The sequence below is a fragment of the Dasypus novemcinctus genome, chromosome 24 (genome assembly GCF_030445035.2).
Source record: "Dasypus novemcinctus isolate mDasNov1 chromosome 24, mDasNov1.1.hap2, whole genome shotgun sequence".
In the NCBI taxonomy this organism is placed as follows: Eukaryota; Metazoa; Chordata; class Mammalia; order Cingulata; family Dasypodidae; genus Dasypus; species Dasypus novemcinctus.
The window spans coordinates 29,648,748-29,674,851 of NC_080696.1; the positions used below are offsets into that span (position 1 = coordinate 29,648,748).

The window sequence follows — 26,104 nt, forward strand, 5'->3', positions numbered from 1 at the left end:
CTGCCTTGGGTTTGGAGGTCTGGTTCACAGAGCAATGTCAAGAGGAGGGTGGTGGGCTGAAGGACACTTCAGATACACTGGCCTTCACTCTGCTCCTGGGACACGCTAAATCCATTTCTATCTCAGAAACTTTATGAGTAAAGTTCTTGGTTGCACGCAAAAGAAACTGGTAGTCTTACCTGGCTAAAACCAAAGGAGATGGAGTGGAAATTAAGTGCAAATTATGACACCTGAGGCATAGGAAAATATAAGATCCCACCAATCTCCAGAGGGTCAAAAAGCAGATGGCAGTAAATACAGGGAGAAGTCACACTGGGTGGCTTCTAACACAGGTCATAAGGCAATATAGCTTCCATTTCTCTCTCTCCCTCTCCCCTCTCCCTTCTCCCTTGATGCTTGCCTTTGCAACCCAGCTACCCTGTTATGAAGAAGCCCAGGACATGTGAGCATAGGTTTTCCAGCTGACAGTCCTGGCTTAGGGTTTAGCCAACAGCTAGCATCAACCACCAGAAATGTGAGTGAATAAGCCTTCAGATGATTCCAGCTCCCAACCTTTGAGCTCCCCCAGCTGCCACTTAGTGAAGCAAAGATGGCCTATCCCCACCAAGCCCCGCCTAAATTAGTTTCATGAACAAAATAATTGTTGTCATTATTTTAAGCCTTAAGTTATGGGTTAGTTTGTTCTGCAAGCAGTTTTTAACCAGATCATGCAGCAACTGCATCATAGCATAAAGCACCTGGTTAGGATGCTGTCCAGGGCTCTACCACTATCATCTTTGATGTCCTCGAACATTCCTTCCATCCTAAGCCCTTGCTTAAGAGTCCAAGAAGGTTGCAGGAGAAAGCAATGTCAGAGCCAACATGCCCATCTGGGGCTGTGCCAGGGGGCAGGCAGGTTGAAGGAGGATTGGGCCTCCTTGGCTTTCATCAGAGGAGAGGGCAGTGAGAGACAGGGACAAGAATGACCCTTCCAGTAATACTACATGTGAAAAGTGATCCCCTATAAAGAAACCAAAGTGTTCTTGGAAGAGTCCCAGACACACGCTGTTTCCTCTGCCAGGAACACAGTTCCTCAGATCTTAGCTGAGTTGGCTCCTCAAGTGAAGTAAAGCACAGGGGCTAAGAGTAGAGTGTCCAAAGCTGGCTGGCCTGAGTTCAAATACCAGATCAGCCACTTACGGGTTGTGCAATTGTGAACTAGTAACCTACCCTCTCTGTGCCTAGTTACCTCATTTGGAAAAAGGAGATAATAGTGCCTATTTCATTGAGTTGCCATGAAGATAAATTAATAAATCAATTTACATAAAACAGTTGAAATAGTTGCTGGCATTTAGTAAGCACACTCATTAAATTTGTTTTTATCATTATTATTTTATTGTTGTTATTCAAAGTTCAGCTAAAATTTCACCTCCTCAAAGAGACTTTCTCTGATCTCCCCATCTAAAGTGGTGCTATTCTGTCCCCCACCAGTTGGGGAGGGACGGTAACTATTAATTTATTTTCTTTTTGGCACATCACTCAATTGAATTAGCTTATTTATTTGTGAATTTGTTTACTTGTTTAATTTTATTTCTCATTTTGCTTTTTATGCCTTTTTAAATGTTTTAATTGCACACCTTCTTTCCCAGCTGGAAGATAATCTTCATGGGGGTAGCGTATTTCTCTGTCATGTCATCGCTCTGTCTTTGGGGTTGGATGGAATACAGGGTGGTGGGCATGGAGTCACACTGCCCGACCCCCTTTCAGTGAAGGGCTTGTTGCCCCACATGCCAGGAGTGCTGCCAGCACTCTCCCTCTGCCCACTCCTGCATCCTTCCCTTCTTTTCCTCAGGTGTGGATCCTAAGGTCACTCCTTACTAAACCTCCTGCACCCTAAACTCTATCTCAGAATCAGCTTCCTGGGAAACTCAACCTGTGACGGCTGGGCTTGAGGAAGACAGGCAATTAGCATTTTCTGGAAGAACAAGGTATCTGGAGCCCCCACAAGGGAATATCCCCCTCAGTGGACAGGTAGAGCCTCCCTTCTGCAGGGAGCATTGTTTTTACTACAAGAAATAGATTGCCTCCTGTTCCAGAAACAGGTGCTTAACAGAATTTTGGCAAATGCATAAGAGGAAAGAAGTGAACCACATGATGGGGGAGAGAGGGCCCTGGTCAAACACTAGGCTTTTAGATTTCCTACTAGGGAATTGGGCCATGAATATAGATTCTCACAGCATGGCAGAGCTAGAAGGATACAGAAATTCACCATACTTCTCAAATGTTTCAGCCAAAGTACCTCAAAGGAAAAGGAAGATGAGCTCAGACCCCTGGTCCAGGAAAATGGCCCATGTTTACCCAGGGACACCAAGTACTCCAGAGGGGTGGATTAAATTTGAGAATCTCATATCTGGATAAGAATCCAAAGCCAAGACTTAGAGCCAGATCTGGCTGGTTCTGACTGAGGTCTCAGTCTAAGGCTGGCCAGGGCTTAGCCTAGGGCAGAGCTTAGTCTGGGACTAGGGTTCAGTCAGTGGTCAGATTTGGAGCTTAGTCTCGGGTCAGGATTTAGTTTGGTGTAATGCTGAGATCAAGAGTCAATTTGGGTTAAGGTCTCAGTCTGCTGTTGGGATCAGGGTTCATTGTAGCATCAGAGCTCAGTCTAGGGTTGGGGTCAAGTCAGGATTCAGCTGTGAAAGGAGCCAGGACTTGGTCTGAGACCAAGGATTAGAACTTAGTCTAGCATCAGGGTCATGACCCCATCTGGACAGCTATGGCTCTGAGTCATGGATCTGCTTGTTGTCAAGGGCTCAAGCTAGAAACTTGTTCCAGTTTCAGTCTTGGGCCTGCTTAGGGTTTGGCCTGAGCTCAGGTTCAGGCTTAATCCCAAGCGGAGGTGCAATTTGGTGTCAGAGCTCAGTCCTGAAGCAAGCAGCTGAGTCAACATGTTGTTCTACAGCAGTCAGAAAACTACAACCATTTGGCCCACTACTTGTTTTTGTAAAGAAAATTTTACTGCAACGTAGCTATGCTCATTCATTTATGTATAGCCCACAGCTGTCTTCATGCTGCAATAGCAGAGCCAAGTGGTTATGGCAGAGACTGTGGTCCACAAAGTCTACAAAATTTACTATCTGGTCCTTTACAGGAAAAAAGCTGTTCTAAAGGCTAGGAAGCCCCTCTGGTACAGGAAAGCCCAGATCCCTGACCTAGCCCAGGACTGAGAGCCTCCATTAAGGTCCAGATGGAGTTTAAGAAACCAAGGAGACTTGGAATGGAAGCAGTAGGAGGTCTGAGCCTCAAGCAAAGGGATCCTTCTGGGTTCCCCATGGCCACCTTCTCAGTCTTGGACTCCCTGGTTCTGCCCTCCCTATGTTAAGGGCACTATCATGGTGTTACCCTACCAAATGAAAAGAATCATTCCCTGCAGATTTTTTTTGGCAGTTTCTAAAATCTTACCCCCATCCCCACTCTTCTTTGGGCCTCTGAGCTGTCCTCTCTCAATTTCCCCACCTTTCCCATCCCCAACCAATGTTGTCCCTCATTGGCAATGGGGTAGCTTCTGCTTTCACCTGGTGTTGGAATAACCCATGGGGCCAGTTTTGTACCATTAAAGTGCTACGTCTGCTCAGCTGAGAAGACCTGAGGGCCAAGGAGCTGTGCTGGAAACACAGGTACCCAGCAGCTGGCCCTCATCACCTTCAGCTACATTCCTTTCCCCAAACACACATACAGAGAAGGGGTTTCTCCTGAGATTCTGCTCCCCTTACATGGAATCAGCATCAAAAAACTTAGGTTTGTAAAGGAGGTCCTGGGGCTAAGAAAGTCTAAGTTAGACCTGACCCATCAAATGCACTCCCTCATCTATCTGGACTTCCAGTTCCAACCCCATACTGTGTGGCATCATCAGAGAAACACCTTCACCAAGGCGCTGTTAAATGGAGGTCCCTCAGCCTTGGCCATGAAGGGTCATCCACTGAACACAGTCCATGTGTTTATCTTTTGCAAAGACCACTACAAAAATTATGTCCTCTTGAGTTCCTTTCCAGGAGTATCTCTGCAGATGAGCCTGCTTTGTTATTGTCGTTGAGATTGTTTAAATTAGATGGTTAAGTATAGGTCCTTTGGCTACCTAGAAAATTTCAAAGCTGAATTCCAAGTTCAGTGCAGTTACTTTAGGGTCCAATGGTTTCAGCTCTGGGCCTTGTCCCAGGGTCTCTGTCCTATTTCGACATGAAGTGTATAATTGTTCATAGTGTAAACTGCTGGAAATGTTTTGCCAAGTCCATACTGTACTTGTTTTAAACAAATACGAAGAAACAACAACTGGTGTTTCAGGGTGTAGCTGGGCTAGTCATGTGAAATCCTTGATGGCAGTACTAGATCAGATTTGGGGCTGCAGATTTAGGGAAGACAATCCAGGTTTGTCTTCTTAAGCTTCTTCCAGGCAGCAACAGTCCTTCAGACCCTGGGTCTGAGTCTTCATTGAGGGACTATCTCCCACTGCTTCAAATCTAATGATTTGTAGGATCATAACTTTGGGATAAAAGTTATGTGGTGTAAATGATATCAAACCTATCTCTAGCTTGATGTGGGAACTTGGACAAAGGTCTTCCTCTCTGTAAAATGGGAAGGATGTTTAGATTTCAGCTCCAACAATTTAGTGTAGTGTTCTCTGCCAGGGCCAGGGGGAGGTTTTTTGGATCTGGATATGCTCAGGGCATTTGAAGAGCTGAGAGAAAAGTCAGGAGACCCCAGGCATTTAGCCAGGGTGAGTGAATTGGCTGTGCAGGAGATGTCAGAGCCTGGGATGCTCTAATGCTCTGGTGTCAGTCTGCCAGCCACATGGGTGATGAGATGAGGATGGTAGGGGTACACCAGGTTGTTATATCATCCATATTTATCAGGAAGTTTTAGGGATTCCTGAGTCCAAATCCTCAGAGGGGAAGGGACTCACCGAGGTTCACAGTGAGACAGAGACTGGAGCAGAATTGGAACCCAGGCCTGCTGGCTCCCACCTGAGAGGAACAAAGAGGCAGGTAGTGGGAGGATGGGGCCATCTCTTTGCTGCTTGGTCCTTCATGGCCCATTACTTGGCCATGGCCACTGGGATGATCACAAAACCCTTGATGTGTGGGAATTGGGAGCTGATGAGGTCCACCAGCAGCTGCCGAGGACCGCTTTTGGTGGGGGTAATGTTGAACTGGACTGAGGCCCTCTCCTGGGGCTCCAGGCTGCGCATCCTGGAGGAAGGACAGGGAGAAAGGCATACCATCAGCTCTCTCTCCTTTCTGAGTGTGAAGGGCCTACTTATGGTTCCCCAGAGCCCGGGATCAAGTTCATACCTTTAGGCTTGACATTCACACCTCATCAATCTGCTTCCTGCTTAACTCCCCTTCCCCCATATCGTGATCTTCCCATCCAACCAGGCAAGTCTCCTCCTGTGCCTTAAATACACCTTAAACTTTGCCTCCTCTGAGCTTTGACTGTACCATTCCTCCCATCTATTTCAATCACACCCAAGGCCCAGGTCAAGTTTCTCTTCTTCCAGGAAATCTTTCCTGACTATCCAGCCATAAAGACCTCTGACTGGGAGTTCCTCTATCCTTCTTGATAACTGAAAACCTCCTTTAGTCAGCATTTAAGGCTCAGTTCAAATATCAGCTCCACTGAGGCTTCTCCCTGACCGCCCCCCCAATCCAAGAGCTGAATCTATTCCCCTGGACCTCAGGCATTCATTCTTCTGTTTGCACAAATCACATGGTACTTATTTGAAGGGCTGTCTGCCTCTGTGAATCCTTTTCCAGGAAGAGTCACATGTGGCATTCCCAACAATTCACAAGTGGCCCAGAGAACAGGTCAGTATGATCAAGAACCATATTAGAGGGAAGTGGATGTGGCTCAACTGATAGAGCATCCACCTGCCATATAGAGGGTCCAGGGTTTGGTACCCAGGGCTTTCTGACCCATGTGGTAAGCTGACCCACACACAGTGCTGCCTCACGCAAGGAGTGCCGTGCCACACAGGGGTGCCCCCATGTAGGGGTGCCCCACGTGCAAGGAGTGCACCCCGCAAGGAGAGCTGCCCGGCGTGAAAAAAGTGCAGCCTGCCCAGGAGTGGTGCTGCACACATGGAGAGCTGACACAGAAAGATGACACACAAAAAAGGAGACGTAGTTTCCCAGTGCCACCTGACAATGCAAGCAGATGCAGAAGAACACACAGCGAATGGATACAGAGAGCACACAACAGGGAGGGGGGGGTGCGGGAAAAGAGAGAGAAACAAATTTTTAAAATCTTAAAAAAAAAGAACCATATTAGTGAGTGTGTGAATGAATGAATGAGTGTATGAATGAAAGGACAGATATTTGAGTGAGTGAATGAATGGATACATGACTGAGCAAACAAGTGAGTGAAGGAATGGGTGAATGAACAAGTCAAAACTGACTTGAGTAGATAGATGAATTAAGTAAATGAGTAAATAAATAAATAAAAGAACGAATGAAAGAGTGTAAGAGTGAACAAGAGAATGACTGAATGAATAAATAAATGGATAAATGAGTGAAAATGTGAATGAGCTATATGTTCCTGGGGTCCAGAGTCTCTCTTGCACCACCCCCCTCCACGCCGGCAGCTTCTTTCTGGCCCGTCCCATAAGGAAGGCAGCTCTGGCCCAGGCTGGCACTTACTCAATGCTGAGCTGTCCCTGGAGAAGGCCGCTGCCCTCCACCATCAGCACACAGTTCTCCATTCTCTCCGAGAGAGGATTGACCACCATCACTTCCACCACAACTGCCACCCCCACCATGGCCTGGCCCAGCACCTGGAGGGACAACACCCATGAGCCATCTCCCCTCCTCCCTGCCCCACCCCCCAGGGAACCCCTGGTCCTGGCCCAGAGGATTAGACATTACTCACTTCTACTCCCAGTTTCCACATACCCCCTTTACTGAGCACCATCATCATAGCCATCCCCTGCCTCCACACAACTCCTCTCCACCCTCAAGAGCCAGAACTGGAGTTCAAAGTACAAAGCCTCTCCCAGTTCTAAAGGGGCTTGCCAGGAGGAAGGTGGTGGGCTGGGACAGGACTCACCTTGATGGTGATGTAGTCCTCCAGAGTAATATCCTTCTCTACCAGAAGTTTCCCTCCTTTGGTGATGAGGCACATGGCAGCCAGCAAGATCTTCTTGTCCTCTGTTAGGTCTTCCTTATACTGAGAGTAAGATATGGAGATTGGGATTTTCTTCTCTGGAAAGGAAAGCAGAGGTGGGAGTCGGGGGTTCCAATGTTCTTCAACAGTACCGGAAGGAGGAAGGGAACACCAATATGGTCTCATCTTTTCAGGTCCTTAAAACCATCATGAGACAGGCATTATTATCCTCAGGTCATAGAGGAAGAGACTTGAGGCTCAGAGAGGGTAATTTCTAGTCCAAAGTCATATAACAATTAAATCAAGGAGTCAAGATGAGGTGGAATTCAAATTCAGACCAGTCAGCAACCACAACACTGGATTGTCTCTCCAATACATCCTGGAAATTACGTTGAAATTTCCCCTAGTTATTCAAGGTGGAAACCTCTCAGTCCATCAATCGTTTATCCCGTCAGGAATTCGCTAAGTGTTTATTGAGTACCTACAATGTGCCAGGTGCAGGGAGGAGGGAGGCCAGGAGTCTGACTCAAACTTCCAATCTAGGAAGGAGGCTAACTTCCTCTCAGCTTCTCCAAATCCCTCCTCCCATTAAGACCCTCAGTCATACCACCAACTTTGGAAGGCCTTTGCTGATACCCCCGTCCAGTGATATCATGCCTTCTATCCTCTGAGCTCCCACAAACCTGACCATTTCCCTTCCACCAGCCACAAACACCCTACCTATGCATTCTCTTCTTGTGAGCCTGGGTCACCATAGGCTTTACCTGGCCCACAGTCTGAGTTAAGTTTTTTGACCACTACATTAAAAAAAAAAAAACTTGTAGGTGAAATGCATCCTTTCTGGTTTGCCCCAGGCCCCACCATTCCCTACCGTGCTACGACAACTGCTTCCTTTATTTCTGTTTTCTTCTTGCTTCTCAAGGCATTTGAGTTTGCAACCTGTGGAAAGGGTCCTTAAAAGACAAGGACTTGGCTCATACTCTCAGTTCCCCCAGCCAGCAGGCTAAGCCACATATTCGGGTTCTAATTTGTTTCATGGGTTCCTTTAGTCTGACAGGTCATTGCTAGGAGAATCCTTACTACAACAATAACAATAATTACTAATTTTAAAGTTAAGTTTCACTGAGGGCTTAAAGTGTACCAGGCATTGGAAGCACTTTCATGGATTAATTTATTTAATCCTCATGATGCCATGAGCATGTATTATTAATACTCCCCACTTATAATAATATTATAAATATATGCATTTATATTATAAATATGTATATTCTTTATAAGAATAGAAAAAATTTTGGAAGGACATACAACAACCTAATAATCATGATTGCTTGGGAGAGAGGAACTGGGTGGCAGGATGACTCCGGGGAAAATAATTACTTTTAATTAAACAAATTTTTTTACTTTAAAAATTTTGTGCCATGGGCAAAGTCTTGATTATTGGGTGGATTGTTAAAAAATAAATTATATATTTTAATCATCATAGTATTTGGCCCAGTAGTCCCACTTCTGTGACTGTATCTTAGAAAATATTCTAAAATCCAGAAGGAAAAAATGGGGAATTTTTTGCACCAAGATATTTACTTTAATGTTATTTTTAACAATAATAAACTCATTACTATCCCCAAAATATTTAAATTACAATGCATGTGAAAAGAGCAGGGCACTAATGAGTAACCACATTTTAATTAAAACCCTGTTTTAAAAGGCTTGAAAAAATATTGGAAGAAAAACATGTTAATAGTTTGTAAGTGGGTGGTACACTCATAGGTGATTTTTCTTTTTTTCCCTTGTGCTTTCTACATCTATAATGTATGTATATTTCCTTTAAAATGAAAAAAATTGCTAAGAACCAGAAGAAACTTTATGTTAATGAATATTCATAAAAAGTGTTATGTTGTGATTTAGATTTTATGAAAAATAAATGGCAAAAAAGCTAAAAATGTGTGTAACACCTCCTTCACACATTTAATGCCTTGTCAAAATACTCAGGCATCACTGATTAACCAGAAACTGGTCCAGAGGAACAACTTCTCTGTTCAATTAAATCCTAAACTTTCAGAAAGGCAGATAAGGGAGTGGATGTAGCCCAAGTTGTTGAGTGCCTGCTTCCCATGTACGACATCCCAGGTTCCATCCCCAATATCTCCTAAAAACAAGCAAGCAAACAAACCAACAAAAAAAAGCCAGCTCTCATTGGGGAGCAGATGTAGCTCAGTGGTTGAGTGCTTGCTTCCCATGTACGAGGTGCTGGGTTCACTCCTGGTACCTCCTTAAAAAAAGGGCATATGAAAGGAGAAAGAGAGAGAGAATGGGAGGTGGGGAAGAGACAGAGGGAGGGAGAGATGGAGAGAAAGAAGAGAAAGAAAAACTGAGAAGAAAGAAAGAATATCCAAATGGGTTAAATTTAGTCAGCCATATATGAAGTGTTACATGTTCAAGGTACATAAGAAAAATCTTGAAATATTAAAAGGAAAAAAAAATAATTGGAATAAGGTTGCTTAAAATGATACAAACGCTTCAAAAGGACTGAAGCCATCCCATTTAACAATAAATTTTAGGCAAGTATACCATTCCTAATGTTATGCCTAACTGGCATATACTGACCTGACCACTCAAGCCAGGGCCTGTGGTCAGGTGGCTGATTAGCTGAGTAAAGGGTCTACCATTCCTGGCTTTGAAGCCTCATCTTGGCGCCTCCCTGACATTTGCCCAAGGTTAGGGACTGTGTGCTGGAAGGCCAGTTAGCCTGGATTTGGATCCTGCCACAACTCACTGACTGTGTGACTTTGGACACACAGAAAGGTGTGAGTTTCCTCACAGAAGGCAGTTGTGGGAATTGCCACCACTGGGTAGGATTCTCAGAACAGAACCTGTCTGGCATACAGAAGCACAGAAACACACACACACACACAAAGCCACACACACACACACACATATAAGCAAGCAAACTAACAAAACAGTTCTTACAGGTTCCTCTCTTGTATGGATCACCTGAAGCCAGACGGGTTTCAGAATGTTTTGGAATTTAGAAAGGTAACACAAGGCATATTCCATATATATTATAAAATGCTCTCAGCAGGTGTTTCTTTGGTGTGTAAATACTCTTACTAATTGGAAGAGAGTATAAATTGTCTCTCCATCAAGTCAGTTTGCCACCAGTTGATTCTGGACTTTAATAGCTGTTATCCTCTTAGTCCCTCCGTGCCTCAGTTTTTGCATCTATAAAGGAGGGAAAAGAGGCTCAAAAGGGAGGCACTGACACAATGCTCAAGAATGCACCACCCCCACCCCCCACTCCCACCCCCTTTCCGGGAAGGCAGGCCCCTGCCCCCTCTTCCCCCCGGAAAAGGTTGGTTCTGCCAAGTGACACTAGGTGGCGGTGTTCTCACCTTCTTCGGGTCCCAGCCTCACTGCGTGGGATTCGTGCAGGATCTCTGCCACTGGCCTGCGGGTGTAGAGGATGATGGCGCCGCTCAGGTTGACTCGGACACGCTGAGTGCGGGAGGTGAGGTTGGCCAGGCACAGGGCCAGCCTCAGGTCGTGGCCCAGCACTGGCGGCTCCAGCACCTTGAATTTGCCGGTGACGGTAGGCTTCGTGGCCGGCTTCAGAAGTTCATGCCGACACAAACCGCGCCCGCCAGCCTTGCGGACCCGAGCCCTCCTCCCGCGGGCTTCCACGCTGAGCAGCTTCCGCACGGCCTTCCTGTACACCTGCCTCTCCTTGCGGGACCCTGCAGGGCATCCGCACACGGTCAAGGAAGGCGCCTTTTTCCTCCGCCTGTCCCAGCCCCATCGCTTCTCTGTTCCCCATCTCTTCTCTGTTCTCTGGGCACCCGGCTCACCCGCTTCAGTTTACAACTGGGGTCGAATTGGCAGCCCAAGAACCACATGCAGATTTGCTAGAGCACTTTGTCTGGCGTTCAGACTATTTAAATAATTTTAAAAATCAGTTGCCAACAACCACAAACCGGAAACCAGGAAGTTTCACATAAAAATACACATGTCCAGCTTTTCTGGCGAGAAGACCTGAGTCCCATAAAACAAAATTAGTTATCACTTTAATAGACTTTGCTATTTTCCAGGCACCATAGCTTCTAAGCACTACATTTGAGGTTGGTACTATTATCATTCCCATTTATAGATGCAGAACCTGAGGCATACAGAAGGTAAATAACTTGTCAATCACAAGCTAGGAAATGAGGGAGCCAGGGCAGTCTGGTTCCAAGTCCCATGTTCTTATTCATGCTCACAAACCTTCTCCTCTACTTGGGCTACATGAGCTAGAGTTGAGGAACAGCTGTCCCCTCTGGACAGAAATGCCTTCTCTGTTTCTCCACAGTCCCCACCCAGCTCTGTAATGCCTGCCAGCCTACTAGACTCACAGGGTGCTATCTGCAAATTTCCTGTAGACATGTAAGTGTAGGACCTCTGTGAGTTTAAGATGTCCTTCTAGCTCAGACCTCTCTTTACAGATCCAGACCAGGATATACAACTGGACAGCTACCCAGGTACCCATCCCATAGGTACTTCCAATTCAACTAAACCTGCAACTTACTGTCCTTTACCATTCCCCATCTCAGCAAATATCTCCACTACTCACCCAATTGTGCAAGCAAAAATCTGACAGAGTATTTCTTACTCTCCCATCTGAAACTCCTTTATTTCTTTTTCTTGCTTAATTGCCCTGAAGTGGCATGTATGGACATCCCTGTCTTTTTTTCTGATCTTTGTGGGAAAGCATTCAATGTTTCACCGTGGTGTTTGTTATAGGTTTTTAATAGCCACCCTTTATCATGTTGAGGAATTGTCTTCTATTTCTAATTTGTTGATCATTTTTATCCTGAAAGGGTGTTGGATTTTGTCAAATGCTTTATTCTTTGTCTATTTAGCCGATCATATTTTTTTTTTGTCTTTTAGTACATCAATATGGCATATCACATTAATTAATTTTGAGATATTAAACTTGTATTCGTGGATAAATCCCACTTGGTTGTGATGTGCAATCCTGTTTTTTAAACATAGCTGGAATTGATTTTCGGGTATTACATTGAGGATTTTTTCACCTACATTTATAAGGGATATCGATCTGTGGTTTTATTTTCTTGTGATGTTATCATCCAGTTTTAGTGTCAGGGTGATACTGGCCTCAAAACATGAGTTAGGAAGTGTTCCCAACTCTTCTATTTTTTTAGAAAAGTTTTTGAGAGATTGATATTAATTCTTCTTTTAATCTTTGGTCGAATTCACCAGTGATGCCATCTGGGCCTTTGCTTTTCTTTGTGGGGAAGGTTTTCATTAATATCAATCTCTTGCTGTTGACCTTTCTCTTTTTTCTTGAGCCAATTTCAGTAGTTTATGTCTTTCAAGGAGTTTGTCAACATCATCTAAGTTATCCAATTTTTTTTTTTTTTGGCATGCAGTTATTCATTGTTTTCCTTTATAATCCTTTTTAATTTCTATCAGGTCAATAGTGATACACCCTCTTTCATTCCTGATTTTAATAATTTGAGTCTTTTCTCTTTTCTTCTTAATCTAAAGGTTTGTCAATTTTGCTGCTCTTTTCAAAGTACCAACTTTTGTTTTCATTGGTTTTATATGTATTTATTCTATTCTCTGTTTCACTCACTTCTGCTCAGTTTTTCTTACTTCCTAACTCTGCTTGCTTTGGAGTTTGTTTGCTCTTACTGTTTCAGTATATCTTAAGGTAGAACATTAAGTTATTAATTTTGATCTTCTTTTTAAAGACAGGTGTAGCTATACATTTTCCTCTAAGCATGACTTTAGCTGCATCCCATAAGTTTTGGGATATTATGCTTTCATTTTCATTCAGCATAAATTATCTCTTAATTTCCCTTGTGATACCTTCTTTTGCCCATTGGTTATTTAGGAGTAGGTTGTTTAATTCCCTTTTTTAATTTTTATTTTCTGGATTTCCTTTCATTGTTGATTTCTGATTTTATTTCATTGAAGCCAAAGAATGTACCTTGTATGATTTAAGTCCTTGTAAATTTACTGAGGCTTGTTTTATGACCTAGCACATGGTCTTTCTTGGAGAATGTTCCATATTTACTTGCAAAGAATGTGTATTCTGCTTCTGTTGGGTGGAATGTTCTATAGGGTTCATCTGATTTTTAAATCACAAATCCTCATATCCTCCCAATCAGTGCTTAAACTTATTCCATATTTTCCCCCAGGATACTTATCACCGTTTGATATATTATTTATTTTGCATATTTGCTTACTTTTAGCTGCCCACTAGAATGTCAACTTTAAGACAAAGATTTTTGTTTTCTCACTGGGTGCCTAGTACACAGTAGATGCTCAGCAATCACAGGCCAATAGAAAGAAATATGAAAATGTGCCCATATGTACTGTAGCTTCACATAAGCCAGTCCTGCAAGTAATAAATTAGGGTCCTTGTTAATAGAGCCCGAATTCTTTATGGCATTCAGGGTCCTTTGTATACCCTCTGCCTCTAGTCATTCATCCCACAAACATGTATTGAGCAGCTGTTAGGTTGTAAACACTGCCTTACAACCTGGGGATACAGCAGTGAACAAAATAGTCATAGTCCTTGACATTCTAGAACTTGCAATGTGGAGAGACAATTACTAAAGATTCAAGCCAATATCCAATTGTTATATGGGCTAAGAAGGAGACCACCCAATAGGGTTCTGAGACCCCCTGTTTAGGCAGAGTTTTAGGGTTGAATCAGCACCACAGTCCCAGGCAGCAGAAAGATTAAAGAGCCTTACCAACCCTGTCACTTTGCTGTTACCTGAATAAGCACTGCCTTCCCCATGCTGTCCCCCTTGCCGTTCTGCACCTCGGCAGCCTGACATTGTCACAGTGCACTGAGATTGTCTGCTTTCTGTTGACTCTGTCCACTCTCCACTAGCCCAGGGACTAGCAGAGTGCCTGGGACTTGGGGGTATCACTGAACACAGGAAGGGAGGGAGGGAGAAGAGCATAGCAGAGAGGTGGAGAGGGAGGCAGAGAACAGAATCCCAGAGAGGGGGGCAGAGACCATGGAAGGAGTGTTTCTTGGGGCTCAGCTACAGCATCTCTGTATCTGCCTTTCAGCCCCAGCCCCACAACCACTGTGTTCACTGTCCATTTGGGAGACCAGGCCCTGATTAGCAGGGCCTCAGGCTTCCCACACAGGTCCAGAGGCCTATGGCTAGACATGTCTGCCAACCTTGCTCCCCTGGCAGGAGTCTCATTGACTAACATCCTGGCTGTGTTTAGTCCCTCAGCTGAAGATCAGCAGGGGAAGTTGCCTTCCTCTATTCTACCCCTGCAGCCTCTGGTAGAATGCCACATGAAGCTAAAGACAGCCAGCTGTTTTTACACACAGTTCCCTTACTTAGAATGTCCTTTCCTCCTCCTTTGGCATCTGGACTGTCTCAGAGCAAAGCCAATTGTACTCAGCAGCTCTGAATCTTTGTACTCAGTTTTGTGTCTTCGTTCAGTAGACAGAGCAAGGACATTCAAACCAGCCTGAGCCCCCATTATCTCCCTGACAGAATGGGATCCTATGGCTTTGGATAAACAGCAGGATGCATAGGACCTGTCTTCCTGGAATGCCTTCCCAACCCTTTCTCTCTTGGCTGAAACTTATTCCCTCCAAGGTTCCTTTTGTCCTGTGTCCTCTGATCCTTCAGCCATCTGGTCTCCCTCAACTTAGTGCTGATCACCCTGTACCCTCTGTATACTGCTGGCCTAGAAGATTGTGAGTCCTTTGTGGGCATCTGTTTGTCCCCCTGGCCTCTGGATCATGCCTGGGCACTCAAGAGGCATTTCAGAGCTGGTGAAAAGAGCCTAGTATAGTGTAGAGCACACTGTGGCTACTCAGAAAAGAGAAGGGCAGTTTAGCGTGGTGGGAGGGCCAAGGCTCTGAGAGTAGGCTGCTCAGCTAGAATCCTAGCTCCTTGAAGCTTTGGAACCTTGGGGAACTTACTCAACCTCTCTGTGCCTCAGTTTGTTTATTATAAAATGTTTTTTTTAATGAGAATTAAATGAAATAATGCAGGGACAGTGCTTGCCACCATGCTTAACACTTTAGATACTGCTATCATCATCATTATTGCTATTATTATGCTAGATGTGAAATCACTTGGTTCATAATAGGTAGTCAATAAATAGTAGATATTATTATAATAAAATACTGGTGACAAACTGTAGGGTGAAAAGTATGGATTCTGGAGCCAGACTCCCCACTTACTAACAGGTCAACTTCTCCCGCTGCACCTCTGTCTTCTCCTCTGTAAAATGAGTGTTACTCCTTATAGGTACATGATATATGATTTACTAGCACTTGTTAAATAAAATAACTAAATAACACATGAAAACAGCCATCCCACAGTAGGCACTCTGTAATGGTGATTGCTACTATAGTCATCATGTAATAAGATGTTGATCTTTCCTGTGGCCATGTCCAAAACTTAAGGGAAATTTAAGTCAAAAAGCCCAAAGACCATGCATTCTAAGTTCTACAAGCTTCCAGCAGATGGGACTCAGCCACCAACCAGTGAGATTTCTGAGAGAATGGGCCTTACCACCCACCACCCCCATCTGAAACTCCTGTAAAGACAATATAAGAGGACTAAACAAAAGGAGATCATCAATAATCAAAGATGCACCATGTTGCTAGAGAAAAGATCTTAAGATATGATAGTGAGGCCTTCAGAAGTATAGTGTTAAAGTTTGGGGATGTCTGCAACATTTATAGTTTGGGGGTTTGATGATAAAGTTTGTGGGTGCCTCTGAGAAGGAGAGGTTAGCATTTCATTCCCTGTGGGACGACTGTGGATCCTGCCCTGCTTACCAAAGCCATGTATTACCTGAGCAGCAGGGCAAGAACCAAAGGTAGATGGCAGGTGGGAGAAAGGCAGTCAGACCTCTTTCCCCCACTCCCAAAGGATAGGAATCAGTTCCCAACATTGGAGGTGGACATGGAGTGCAGATAAGTATAAGGGCCACAGCCTTGGAAAAACCAATGCAGAATTTGGGGGTAAAAATCATCATGCATCAGAAGGGAGCTGTGTGACTGCTACCTGGGGTGGGGGTGGAGCTCAGCTGAAAGAGGGGGCTGGATAGCCCAAGAAATCAGCAAAGCCCAGGATGGTTGGGGGCAGACAGCACAGTAGTGAATCCTGATGGCAGCAGGTTGTAATGGAGCTGGCACCAGGCCTCATCAAGCACAATAGTTAACTAGGGCAGCAGGATGGCTCCAAAGATGGGTCCAAGGCCTTTGCTCTCTATTCTTGTCCTCCTCCTGACCTAGCACACCGGAAGTCTTAGACCAGTGCATCTTGACCTTAGTTGAACATTGGAATCTCCTGGAGAGCTTTTCAAAGTCCTGCTGCCTGGGTCCACCATCCTGTGACCTAATTGGTCAGGGGAGCAGTCTGGGCTGCTATGGTAGATTAAACATAGCACCATATTTTGCAACTTCTCCAATGAAGACATGGAGTCTCTTTCCCATAGATTTCACCTAGGCTGGTCTTGTTGACTTTAACAGAAGTGATATTGGCCAAGTTCTGAGCTAAGCCTGGAGAGCCCTTGCAGCTTCAATTCTCACTGCCTGGGAGTTCTGCTACATGTGAACAAGCCTGGGCCAGCCCACTGGGGGACAGTTGGCCACGCAGAGCAGAGATGAGCCATCCCCACTGATCACAGCCCACACTGCTGACCCACGGAGTCCAGAGCATACTCATGATTATTGTTTAATATATCTAATGAAAACAGCTCTCTGGGTGATTCTAGTGTGCACTCAGGACTGCAAAGCCCAGTGCTGGAGAGTAGAAATGGCTGAAAATGTTGGGAATCACATCATAACATCATTAAGGGAAACTTTAAAGGGCATTTGGGGACAACCACTGCAAAGAAAAGAAACTGTTTTGTGTTTATACCCCAATAAGCACAGGCTTATAAGCACATTGCCCTAACTTAGTGACCTTGGCATAGGGCCTGGCAAACAAATATAAGAGCTGCTAGGAGTACTAGAATTTTGAATTATACACTAGCTCAGGGTATCCTAGGTGTTCAGTAAATAATACCTGCTACTATCATCACTATTTTTATAGGTAGTAACTATTATTATCATGTGTAAATATACCCAATACCATGCCTGGCATGTGGAAATGTAGCTGTTATTCTTATATATGGGAAAATTTTTAACACAAGGAGGTGCTTAGCAAACCAAGGATCCTGTTAATATAACCTAAATAAAGGCACTGGGCTCACAGCCCAAAGACAATACTAAATGCTGCTTTTGCATCACAACTGGTGAAAAAGGCTGGGCAGACCAGCGCACAGATGGACCTCTGTGGAAGATGTGCTGCCTGGGGAGGCCTCAGGCTGCACTGTCGCCCTTACCTTCTGGGTGCTTGTAAAGGTCTGTGATGTCCACTCGGGAGTCGCTGCCCACCGCCTTGGTGCTGATGCACCTCCCGATCTTCTTCGTATCTGAGTACACACGCTCGCAGTGCTTGTCCTCACGCCAGAGCCAGGTGATGTAGTCGGCATTGACCTCCGCAAACACGAAGGGGCTCTCATGGGCCAGGTGTACATCGCCCTCTCGGATGGCGATGACTGAGGCAGGGCCGCACCGGAACACACCTGGGTGGAAGGGTTGGTTCGGGCAGTGAGGGCCAGGAGGACTTGGGGTCTGGGGACCCACCAGGCTGAGCCCCCTACCTTTGCTCTCCTCTTGGGGAGTGGCGTCCAGAACCTGCCAGCCATTGTAAGAGGGGCCCAGGTCCTGCCGGGCAAACCAGCTCTCGTTCCAGACATGGAAATTCCTGCCACAGAGAGTGCACAGGACAAGGTGGCTTAGGGTAAGCATGGAGGCCAAGGCATGGTGTGTGTGTGTGGGGCAGTCCTGTCATGAGTCAGGCCCTGGGCATGAGTGAGTGCTGTGGTTGAGCCTTGGGAATCACTCATTTAGCCGGTTTTATGAGCACCTACCATTCACAAATATGTATCTCTGGCTATGTCAATATCATCTGTACCTATTGATATCTGCCTATATGTTGAACCTGTTCAACACACCAGAAACACAACTGTGAAATAGAGACGATTTTTGCCCTCTGGCTGCTTACATTGTAGCAAAGGAGATAGATGGGGAGACAGCCTAAATTAAGTGAGCACATAAATGAAACAATGCAACGAAAAACAAAAATAAACAAAAAAATAATAAAAATAAAACAAAGCAAGTAACAATTAGTACTGCGAAGAGAAAGGAGAGACTTGAAGTAGACGATAGCTGTTGGGGACCTTCTCTAGATAAAGGCATCTAAGGTGAGACCTAAATGAGAATAGTGAAGGGAACAGTGTTTCAGTGATGAGAACAGTATGTACAAAGGCCCTGAGACCAGAAAAGGCTTAGTGGATCTCTGGGATATGCAGTTAAGTAAGGTTCAGATTATGTAGGCCCTGGTAAGGAGCTCAGGCTTTATTTTAAATTTTCTGTGGTAAAGATGAAAATTCAAGACTAGGAAAAGTGACATTACTTGCCCAGGTTCACACAGGAAGGAAAGAGCACTGAGAAACATACACCTGGTTTGCCTGACATGGCATCTTTACAACTCATCCAAGAACCCTCTAAGGGAGGGAGCTATGCTTGGGAGAATCCTTGATAAGTGTTTGGGGGTAAAAGAGAGGGCACTGGTAACCTGGACAGGAGCCCCAACAAAAAAAGGAACCACTGTACTGTATGAGGAAAGGAAAGGAATATGATTTTTTTTTGTCCGTGTTCCTCCAGGGAGAGGGAGTGAAGAGAACAAAGAAGAGGACAAGAAAGGGGAGAAGAGAGAAGCAGGGGGATGGTTTAAGGCCAGATGGGGAGGGACTCTGGACATGCTCCTGTGGGAGAGGCTGACGGACAGACATTCTAAGTACAGGATGCAGGACTGTCTGTATTTCTGTGCTGTATACTTTCTCCCCTAATCTTTAGAAAGTTGACCCTGTTGAAAAATTGCTTTGTTTGACAGATTCACATGTTTGAACAGGGTTATTCACTGAAGCCCTGTTGGTAAAGCAAACCTTTGGAAACAACCTAAATAAATGTCTATCCATATGGGAATGAAGGGAATTCCATATAATTGAGAGGCAGACCAGGTTCATACTCTGCTTTTCTGCTCACTAGCTGTGTGGCCTTAGACAAGTTACTTAACCTCTCTGAGTCGTAGTTCCCTCATTTGTAAAAATGGCAATACTAATACTAACTCGCTCACAAGGTTGTTTGCATAAGTGAATATATGTTTAGCACTTAGAACTGGATCTGGTGCAAACTGGGGCCCAGTGAGTGTGGTGTTATTTATTAATACTTTAAATGCTACAAAACATAAGAAGACTCTTCACATGCTGATATGCATTGAGCTCCTAGGCCACACAGTTAAATGTACACACAAGAAAACATGTTACGTTATGTTGCTAGTACCGCTGAAGCAGGTAAACATGGGGTGGGGGAGGGCTATATACAGGCATGTGCTAGTGTTTACAGAGCCTCTCTCTGAAAGGCTGTGTAAGAAACTGGACATTCTGTTGCCTCCAAGGAGAAAGATGGAGACTGGGAAGCCGCTGGGAGGGAGAATTTTCACCGTACCTTGTTTTGTGTACCTTTTGGATATTAAACCACAAGACTGTATTTCCTATTTTTAAAAAATTAAAATAAAATTAATGTTTAAAGCTTTGCAGGAGGAGTTGTGTTTTGTTATAACTGAGGAAGGAGGTAGTGTCCCACCTGGGAAAGACAGCAGGGAGCATCGGCAGCAGACAGAAGCCGGAGCAAAGGGAGACACCTCAGGGAGTCACAAGACTCTTTGGGAGAACTTAGATTCTCACAGAAGGCAGAATAGGGGGTTCACAGCAATCAGATCTTAAGACCCGCCCCCAGCCTCTGATTCCAGTGTCCCAAGACTCCCACCAGACTGGCCCCCTTGAGGGCGCCTCTCGCTCCTAGAACTGGCTCAGGAGAACTGGGTTCTAGATCTGGGCTTGCCATGCCCTGGACATGTATTGGAGGATGAAGTCTTGCTATCTCTGCTGGACCTCCAGGAGCCCCTTGGTATGGGCTGGGGACCGAGGACCCACCACATGCTGTCTTCTGTCAGGTCCTCCAGGGTCCGCCCAAAGGAGTCCACGTATTTGTCCACACTCAGGCTCCTGTCCGTGTCATGCGCCGAATTGAAGTTGGATATGACCCGTGTGGCGATCCCCAAGCACCTGAGGACTGAAGAGCAGGAACTGAGTGGCTTTAGGAGCAGGCTGGGACCCCAGGCTCAGACAGAGGGGTCCAATCTCCCTTGGCAGGTGGCCCACGTCCCTTTCAGCCACAGCTCCCTCCCTGTCTTTACTTGTCTGTGGACTTTGGCAGGGTTGAGACTCCAGTCTCTGCTCTCAGAAATGCCACTTCCTCCTTGTTCCCTCACAGGGGTCTTCTGGGGACACTACCACCACCTTCATTATAATAGACTTTGAGATTGACAGGGCTTTGAAGGTCATGTATAATACAACCCTTCACCCTCCAGAGGGGAACCTAGTCCGGGGGGTCCATAGGACTTGCCCAAAGGCACATAATGAGGGAAAGGCAGAGGAGGCGGGACTCATTCTGCAAAGCAAACTCATGTAAGTGAACTTCCTGGTTTCTCTCATCATAAACCAGATTTCTATTTCTCTATCACAGATAAAAACAGACTTAGGAGTCTACGCAAATACATGTAAATACATGTAAATGAGAGAGCAAGTTCTAGGGGTGTGTCCCACCTTCTTTCCCAGGTACCTGTGCACATGACTCCAGCGAAGACCCAGCACTGGCCATATTTGACTGGTTTGTACCTGCCCTTGAACCACTTCTGCAGAATGGCCACGCTGCCACGCCAATGCAGCGGGCTGGTACCACCGCTGTACTTGCCCTGCCACTGGCCTTGCACCACGCCACGGTCATTGTTGCTGTTCACCTGGGCAGAGGGGGGCATGGTCCACCACCAAGCAGGGTTTTTCTTGGGCCACCGGCTCCCACTTCTGAAACTTCACCATCATTCAATCATCTCCTACTTTGGACCACAGAGTTGTTTTAGGCCTCCTTATTTTTTAATTGTCTAAATTGGTGGGAGGGAGATCTACTATATGTATACCATACCTACTTTTGTGTACCATTTCTCATTTTTTGCAGTTACCTTCCATTTGGATACTCTGTTGTTTAATACCATCTATAATTTTAGAGCACTTCCTATTTTAAATGACCTACCTTCTGGGACTAATTACAGAGACAGCTAACATTTAAATTAGATGCTTGCTCTGTGTCAGTTACTGGCCTGAGGCTTTGGGCATGCTATATTACCCCATTTCAGGCTACGATGCAGGTTCTAGTTGCCTTTTATTTTTTCAGATGAGAAAATGAGGCTCAGAAGGGTTAAGAGACCTGCTCAAAATCACCCAGGAAGTTAGTAGAAGGGGTGACCATGAACTCAGGACTTTGAGTTGATGGTCTATGCTGTAATGCTCTTCCTTTATGGACTGGTCCTGCTTTTGATGATCTGTGCTCCAACATATCTCTGAGGTTTTGAGGCATTGAGTATCAAATATGAGAAATATACTTTGGCCCACTTTTGGAATCTCAGATACCCACCCACTGACCTTACCACCTGCCTGTGGTGGTGCTAGCAGGCACTCCAGCTGCCTTTCAAGGAGGAAGCACTATGACCTGGGGAATGTAATAGATTAATGATGACAACACCCCTCCCAGAACAGGTGGGCTTATGTCCCCTGCCCTTGCATCTGGGCTGACCTGTGACTGCTTTGATCCATAATTATGGTAGAGGTGATACTGTGCCCAGACCTTAAGAGACTTGGAAGTCCACTTCTTGTCTCTTAGAACAATTGCTTTGGGCAGAGAGTCTGCCATTTAAGAAGGCTGATTACCCAGAGACAATCATGCTGTGAGGAAGCCCAAGCTAGCCACATGGAGAGGATGCATAGGTAGAAAGAGTGGTGACTGGCTAACCCAAGTGTTCCAGCCAGCCCAGCCCTGGGACCAGGCACTAGAGTGTAGAGGCCATCTTGGACAGTCAGTCCAGCAGCAGCAGACCTGACATGGAAGAGAACCTAGGAATGGTTGTCAGCCAAACCAAGGCCCCATCAAATCATCCCACATACCTGCAGCCATTCAGACCACCAAGTCGTCCTCACAGCACCCTGCCCAAGCTCCTGATGGACTTACGGCTGTTTTACATCACTAAGTTTTAGGGTAGTTGGCTATGCAGCAATAGAGAATCAAACAAGTGACGACTTGGGAAAAACCATAGTGTGTGGCCCTCGATTGGCTAGTGGTCCACCAGGGAGTGTACATGCAGGGGTGGCAGGGGTTCCTCACCATGGCACTGATGACTCTGGTGACATAGATGGGGTCCTGGCGGCAGGACACATCAGTGGCTGGGTTGTCTTGGTAACTGGGACTTCGATCCAGGATGGAGAGGCAGATGTTCAGGATGTCTTCCTCAAACTGCTCCCAGAGAGGCTATGCTTAGAGTCCAGGGCTTCACCCATATTCCAGACCCTCCCAGGACAATCACCCCATCAGTCACTTTATTCTGTGTGGAGGGATTCACCCTAACCTATCCCCAGGGATATCACCAAGTCTGAGAAACACTTTTCCAAAAAGTCGCCTGGAAACCAGAAGCTCAACATTTACCATGCCTCTCCCCTGTTCAATAACCACGCATAGCTCCCCATTACCCACAGTAAAGCCACAAAAACAGTGGCTCTCAAGTCACATTAGCCCCCCTTATATGCTCACTTGGTCTACATGATGTTTTCAAATAAGTTTGAGTTAATTGACAACAGTTTTTAGACACTCCAGTATGTCATCCCTGCCCAGCCCCTGTACTCCAAATGCTTTCAACCCCTGGCCTTCAAGCAATGCTTGGACTCCTCAGCCTGATGTTCAAAGTCCTGCAGGGTTGGTCTTAACTTGCCCATCCAGTCTCCCTCCCTGTTGGGTCCCTGGAGCTCAGGCAAGCAGAGTAGCCCTAGCAAAACCTCAGATGGCTCCTGTACTGCTCAACTTCCTGCTGCTGTCTGCCCCACCTTCTGCCTGGCCTGATCCTGCCCCTTGAAGACTCAACTCCAAGACCATGCAGCCTTTATTCCACAGTTTCCACGGTGGAGTTTTCTTTCACCCTGTTCTGAACTCCCTTTGCTCTCATCTCTACACTTTGACTTCCCTATTCCTATTATACCTTGCTTTTCTCACTATTTATCGAGATCTGTGGCTCTCAAAGTGTGGTCTTTGCAGCATCAGCATCTGCCTGGGAACTTGTTAGAACTGCAAATACTTAGGCGCCACCAGACCTGCTGAACCAGAAACTCTGGGAGTGAGCCATGGCAGTGCATGTGTTAACAAGCCCTCCAAGTGATTTTGATGTGCACTGTTCTGTGCTTTTCCTCTTTCCACAACAGAACTGACCTCTTCTGTTTGCAGACTATCTCCAAGGCACCTCCCCTCCCCAAGGACCCAGGACAGGCCCTGGGACAATTAATAGATGAATGAAGGGTTAGATTTGCTCCAAGAATGAGCTGGCTTGTCCTGCCTGGGGAAAAGTGAGCAGACCAAAGGGCTCCTGGGTTGACTTCCCACATGCCCCGATCCCACACCCATCTGGCCAGTGCCCCTGGAGACCTGCCCGTAGTTCCAGCCCTGGGCTCGGATGTGCTTCTCCACGCCCCGGAAGATGACTCCACTGTCGTTAAGCACGTACTCTTGTCTCTCCTCCTCCGAAGCCAGAAATACATTGTCCTCTGAAAAGCAGTCATTAAGCCCCCACGGATTGGGACTCTGGCCATGCCGGCCCGGGGGTGGTGGGGGAAGGGAGGTAGCATTGGGGATCAGCAGCAGGCCTGTGCCTGGAGGATAACTTGGGAGGTGTGGAGTAAAAGGGGTTCACCCCACTTCCTGGCTGCATCCCAGTCTGTAACCTGACTTCTAACCCCATCCCACATGGCCAGTCTTTCCAGAGGCAGGGACCAATCCCAACCCAGCCCAAGACTGAAGGATTTCAGGGGTCCTGATACCTTTAGGTGACACTTCATGATTCCCACAGCAGCCTTATATTTCTTAAGCATTAAAGAATAACAGTCCTGGCTCCCCTTTCCTGAAGCCTTAGAATATGCCTCATAGTTCACAAGCATTATTAGCTCTATGAATTCTCCATGACCCTAAGAGAGAGGCACTGTTATTATTCCCATATCACAGATGACGAAACAGACTCAGAAGTGACTGAGCAGAGCTGGGATTAAACCAAGGCCTGCCCGATCCCCAAACCCAGGCTCTCACTCACTTCTGGGCACTCCTGCCTGTCAGGCACCCCTTGTGCACACTCACCTCTGTCCGCCAGAAACCACCTGATTCCTGCCCCTCGGGCCTGAGTTCTTTGCAGCACCTGCTGCCTGCTCCTCTGCCCCGTGCTCACCCCTGCCTAGGCCAGACCTGCGCCAGCTCTTGGCATCCACCTACCTGCCCCTTAACCTGCCTCCCAGCCAACTCTCAGGACAGGTCTGCTTCTAGGAACAGCTTTAGGGAGGGCCTATGCCTTGGACACAGCAGCTCCTACCTGGGCACCATGGGTTGAAGAGGAGAACAAACTCGCCCAGCTTTCTGCTAGTATGTTTGTGGCGGGAGGAAACCCTGGCGCTCAGCTGGTAGCGGCCAATGACTGCGTCGGGAGGGCTGGCAAGGCTGACAGACACTGTGGTCTCGGTCTGTGCCTCCTCCACTGCTGTCCAGCTGTCGCCCTTCTCCAGCTCTGATGTCTGGAACACGGCTTTAGTGTGAAGAGCCTTGGAAGCCTGGGGTCCTAGCAGAGAGGAGAGGACATCGGGAGACGAAGCTGCCCCAAGGAAACCCAGCTCTAGAGAAGAGGAAAAGCTACAGGCCTGCAAGTCCAACCTTGTCCTCTGAACTGGTGGGCTACTGGGGGAAAGGACCCAACTAAGGCACAGAGAGCCAGTAGCAGAACAGGAACAGCCCAGCCATCCTCTGGCTGAGACACCTCTCGTGCCTATGTCTAGCCAGAAGAGGAGAGAAAAGCTTGAGCCCCAAAAGTGCCCATTTATTTCCCATGCCCTTCCAGAGCTCTAGATTCCCTGGGGTTCCTGGGATTCCAGAGAGGTCATTTCATCCATCCCACTGCCTGCAAGCAGCACCTTCCAACTATCCCTGGAAGACTGTCATCAAAAGCCTCCAGCATTATATATAGATATAGATATAGATTTTTTTTTTTTTAAGAGAAAAAAAGCCTCCAGGGTTCAAGGCCCAGCCTATCTGAGGACCCAATTTCCAGCAAAGCTGGGGCCAGACTAATGACCATAAGGTAGGGTCACAAGATAAGGCTCTCTGACTGCCAACTAGCAGAGGCATTGGCAAGGTGCAGTTACCTGTTTCCACCGTGAAAATGAGTGTCTCCTCATTCTCCCGTGCTCTGCTCAGCTCCAGCGTGAGGCTGAACCTCTGGCCCCTGCGGACCACCAGCTCAGGGCAGGGGTACTCCTGCGTGTGGTGGGCAGCACCATTCCTTGGCCGCTGCCAGTCCACCTCCATGACTTTGATCCCTGGGTGGGGAGAGGAGAGAGGAGAAACATCCTGGGCACATTTCTCCTCCAGCACCTGGCCTGTCCTCCCATTGGCTGAAGCCAGGCACTTGTTCATTCAGTATCTGTTGATCACAGACAGTCCCCGTGCTGGACTGGCATCTGGCACTGGGGCTGTATTGTTTTGTTTTCTGTTTTTGTTTGTTTTTTTAATTAAATTTTTTATTTTTATTTTTAAAGAAGCTTTAGATTACATAAATGCTACATAAAAAATATAGGGGATTCCCATATACCCCACTCCCTCCCCCTCCCACACTTTCCCACATTAACAACATTGTTCATTAGTGGGTTGTACATTTGTGAGGTACCTTTGTTACAACTG

The 26,104-nt window shown here is 46.3% G+C and overlaps 1 protein-coding gene across 1 annotated transcript; it reads right to left on the bottom strand.

Annotated features, from left to right (window-relative positions):
- Positions 1 to 1,351: 1,351 nt before the first annotated feature.
- Positions 1,352 to 25,840, bottom strand: TGM6 (transglutaminase 6). The gene is made up of 12 exons (XM_058287347.2): positions 25,570 to 25,840; positions 24,747 to 24,989; positions 23,816 to 23,934; positions 22,511 to 22,639; positions 20,918 to 21,095; positions 20,230 to 20,368; positions 17,833 to 17,936; positions 17,512 to 17,754; positions 10,521 to 10,862; positions 7,075 to 7,229; positions 6,669 to 6,802; positions 1,352 to 5,222 (listed from the first exon to the last, which is right to left on the bottom strand). The coding sequence occupies exons 1-12, from the start codon at positions 25,838 to 25,840 to the stop codon at positions 5,069 to 5,071; spliced, it is 2,211 nt and encodes a 736-aa protein (XP_058143330.2). The 3' UTR covers positions 1,352 to 5,068.
- Positions 25,841 to 26,104: the final 264 nt, after the last annotated feature.

Coding starts and splice junctions, on each gene's coding strand:
- TGM6 (XM_058287347.2), bottom strand. CDS start 25,840: ATGAACAAGTGCCTGGCTTCAGCCAATGGGAGGACAGGCCAGGTGCTG. Junction 22,640..23,815: donor AGGGCTGGAACTACGGGCAG/GTCTCCAGGGGC, acceptor CTCTGGGAGCAG/TTTGAGGAAGACATCCTGAA. Junction 10,863..17,511: donor CCTTTACAAGCACCCAGAAG/GTAAGGGCGACA, acceptor GATGCCCTGCAG/GGTCCCGCAAGGAGAGGCAG.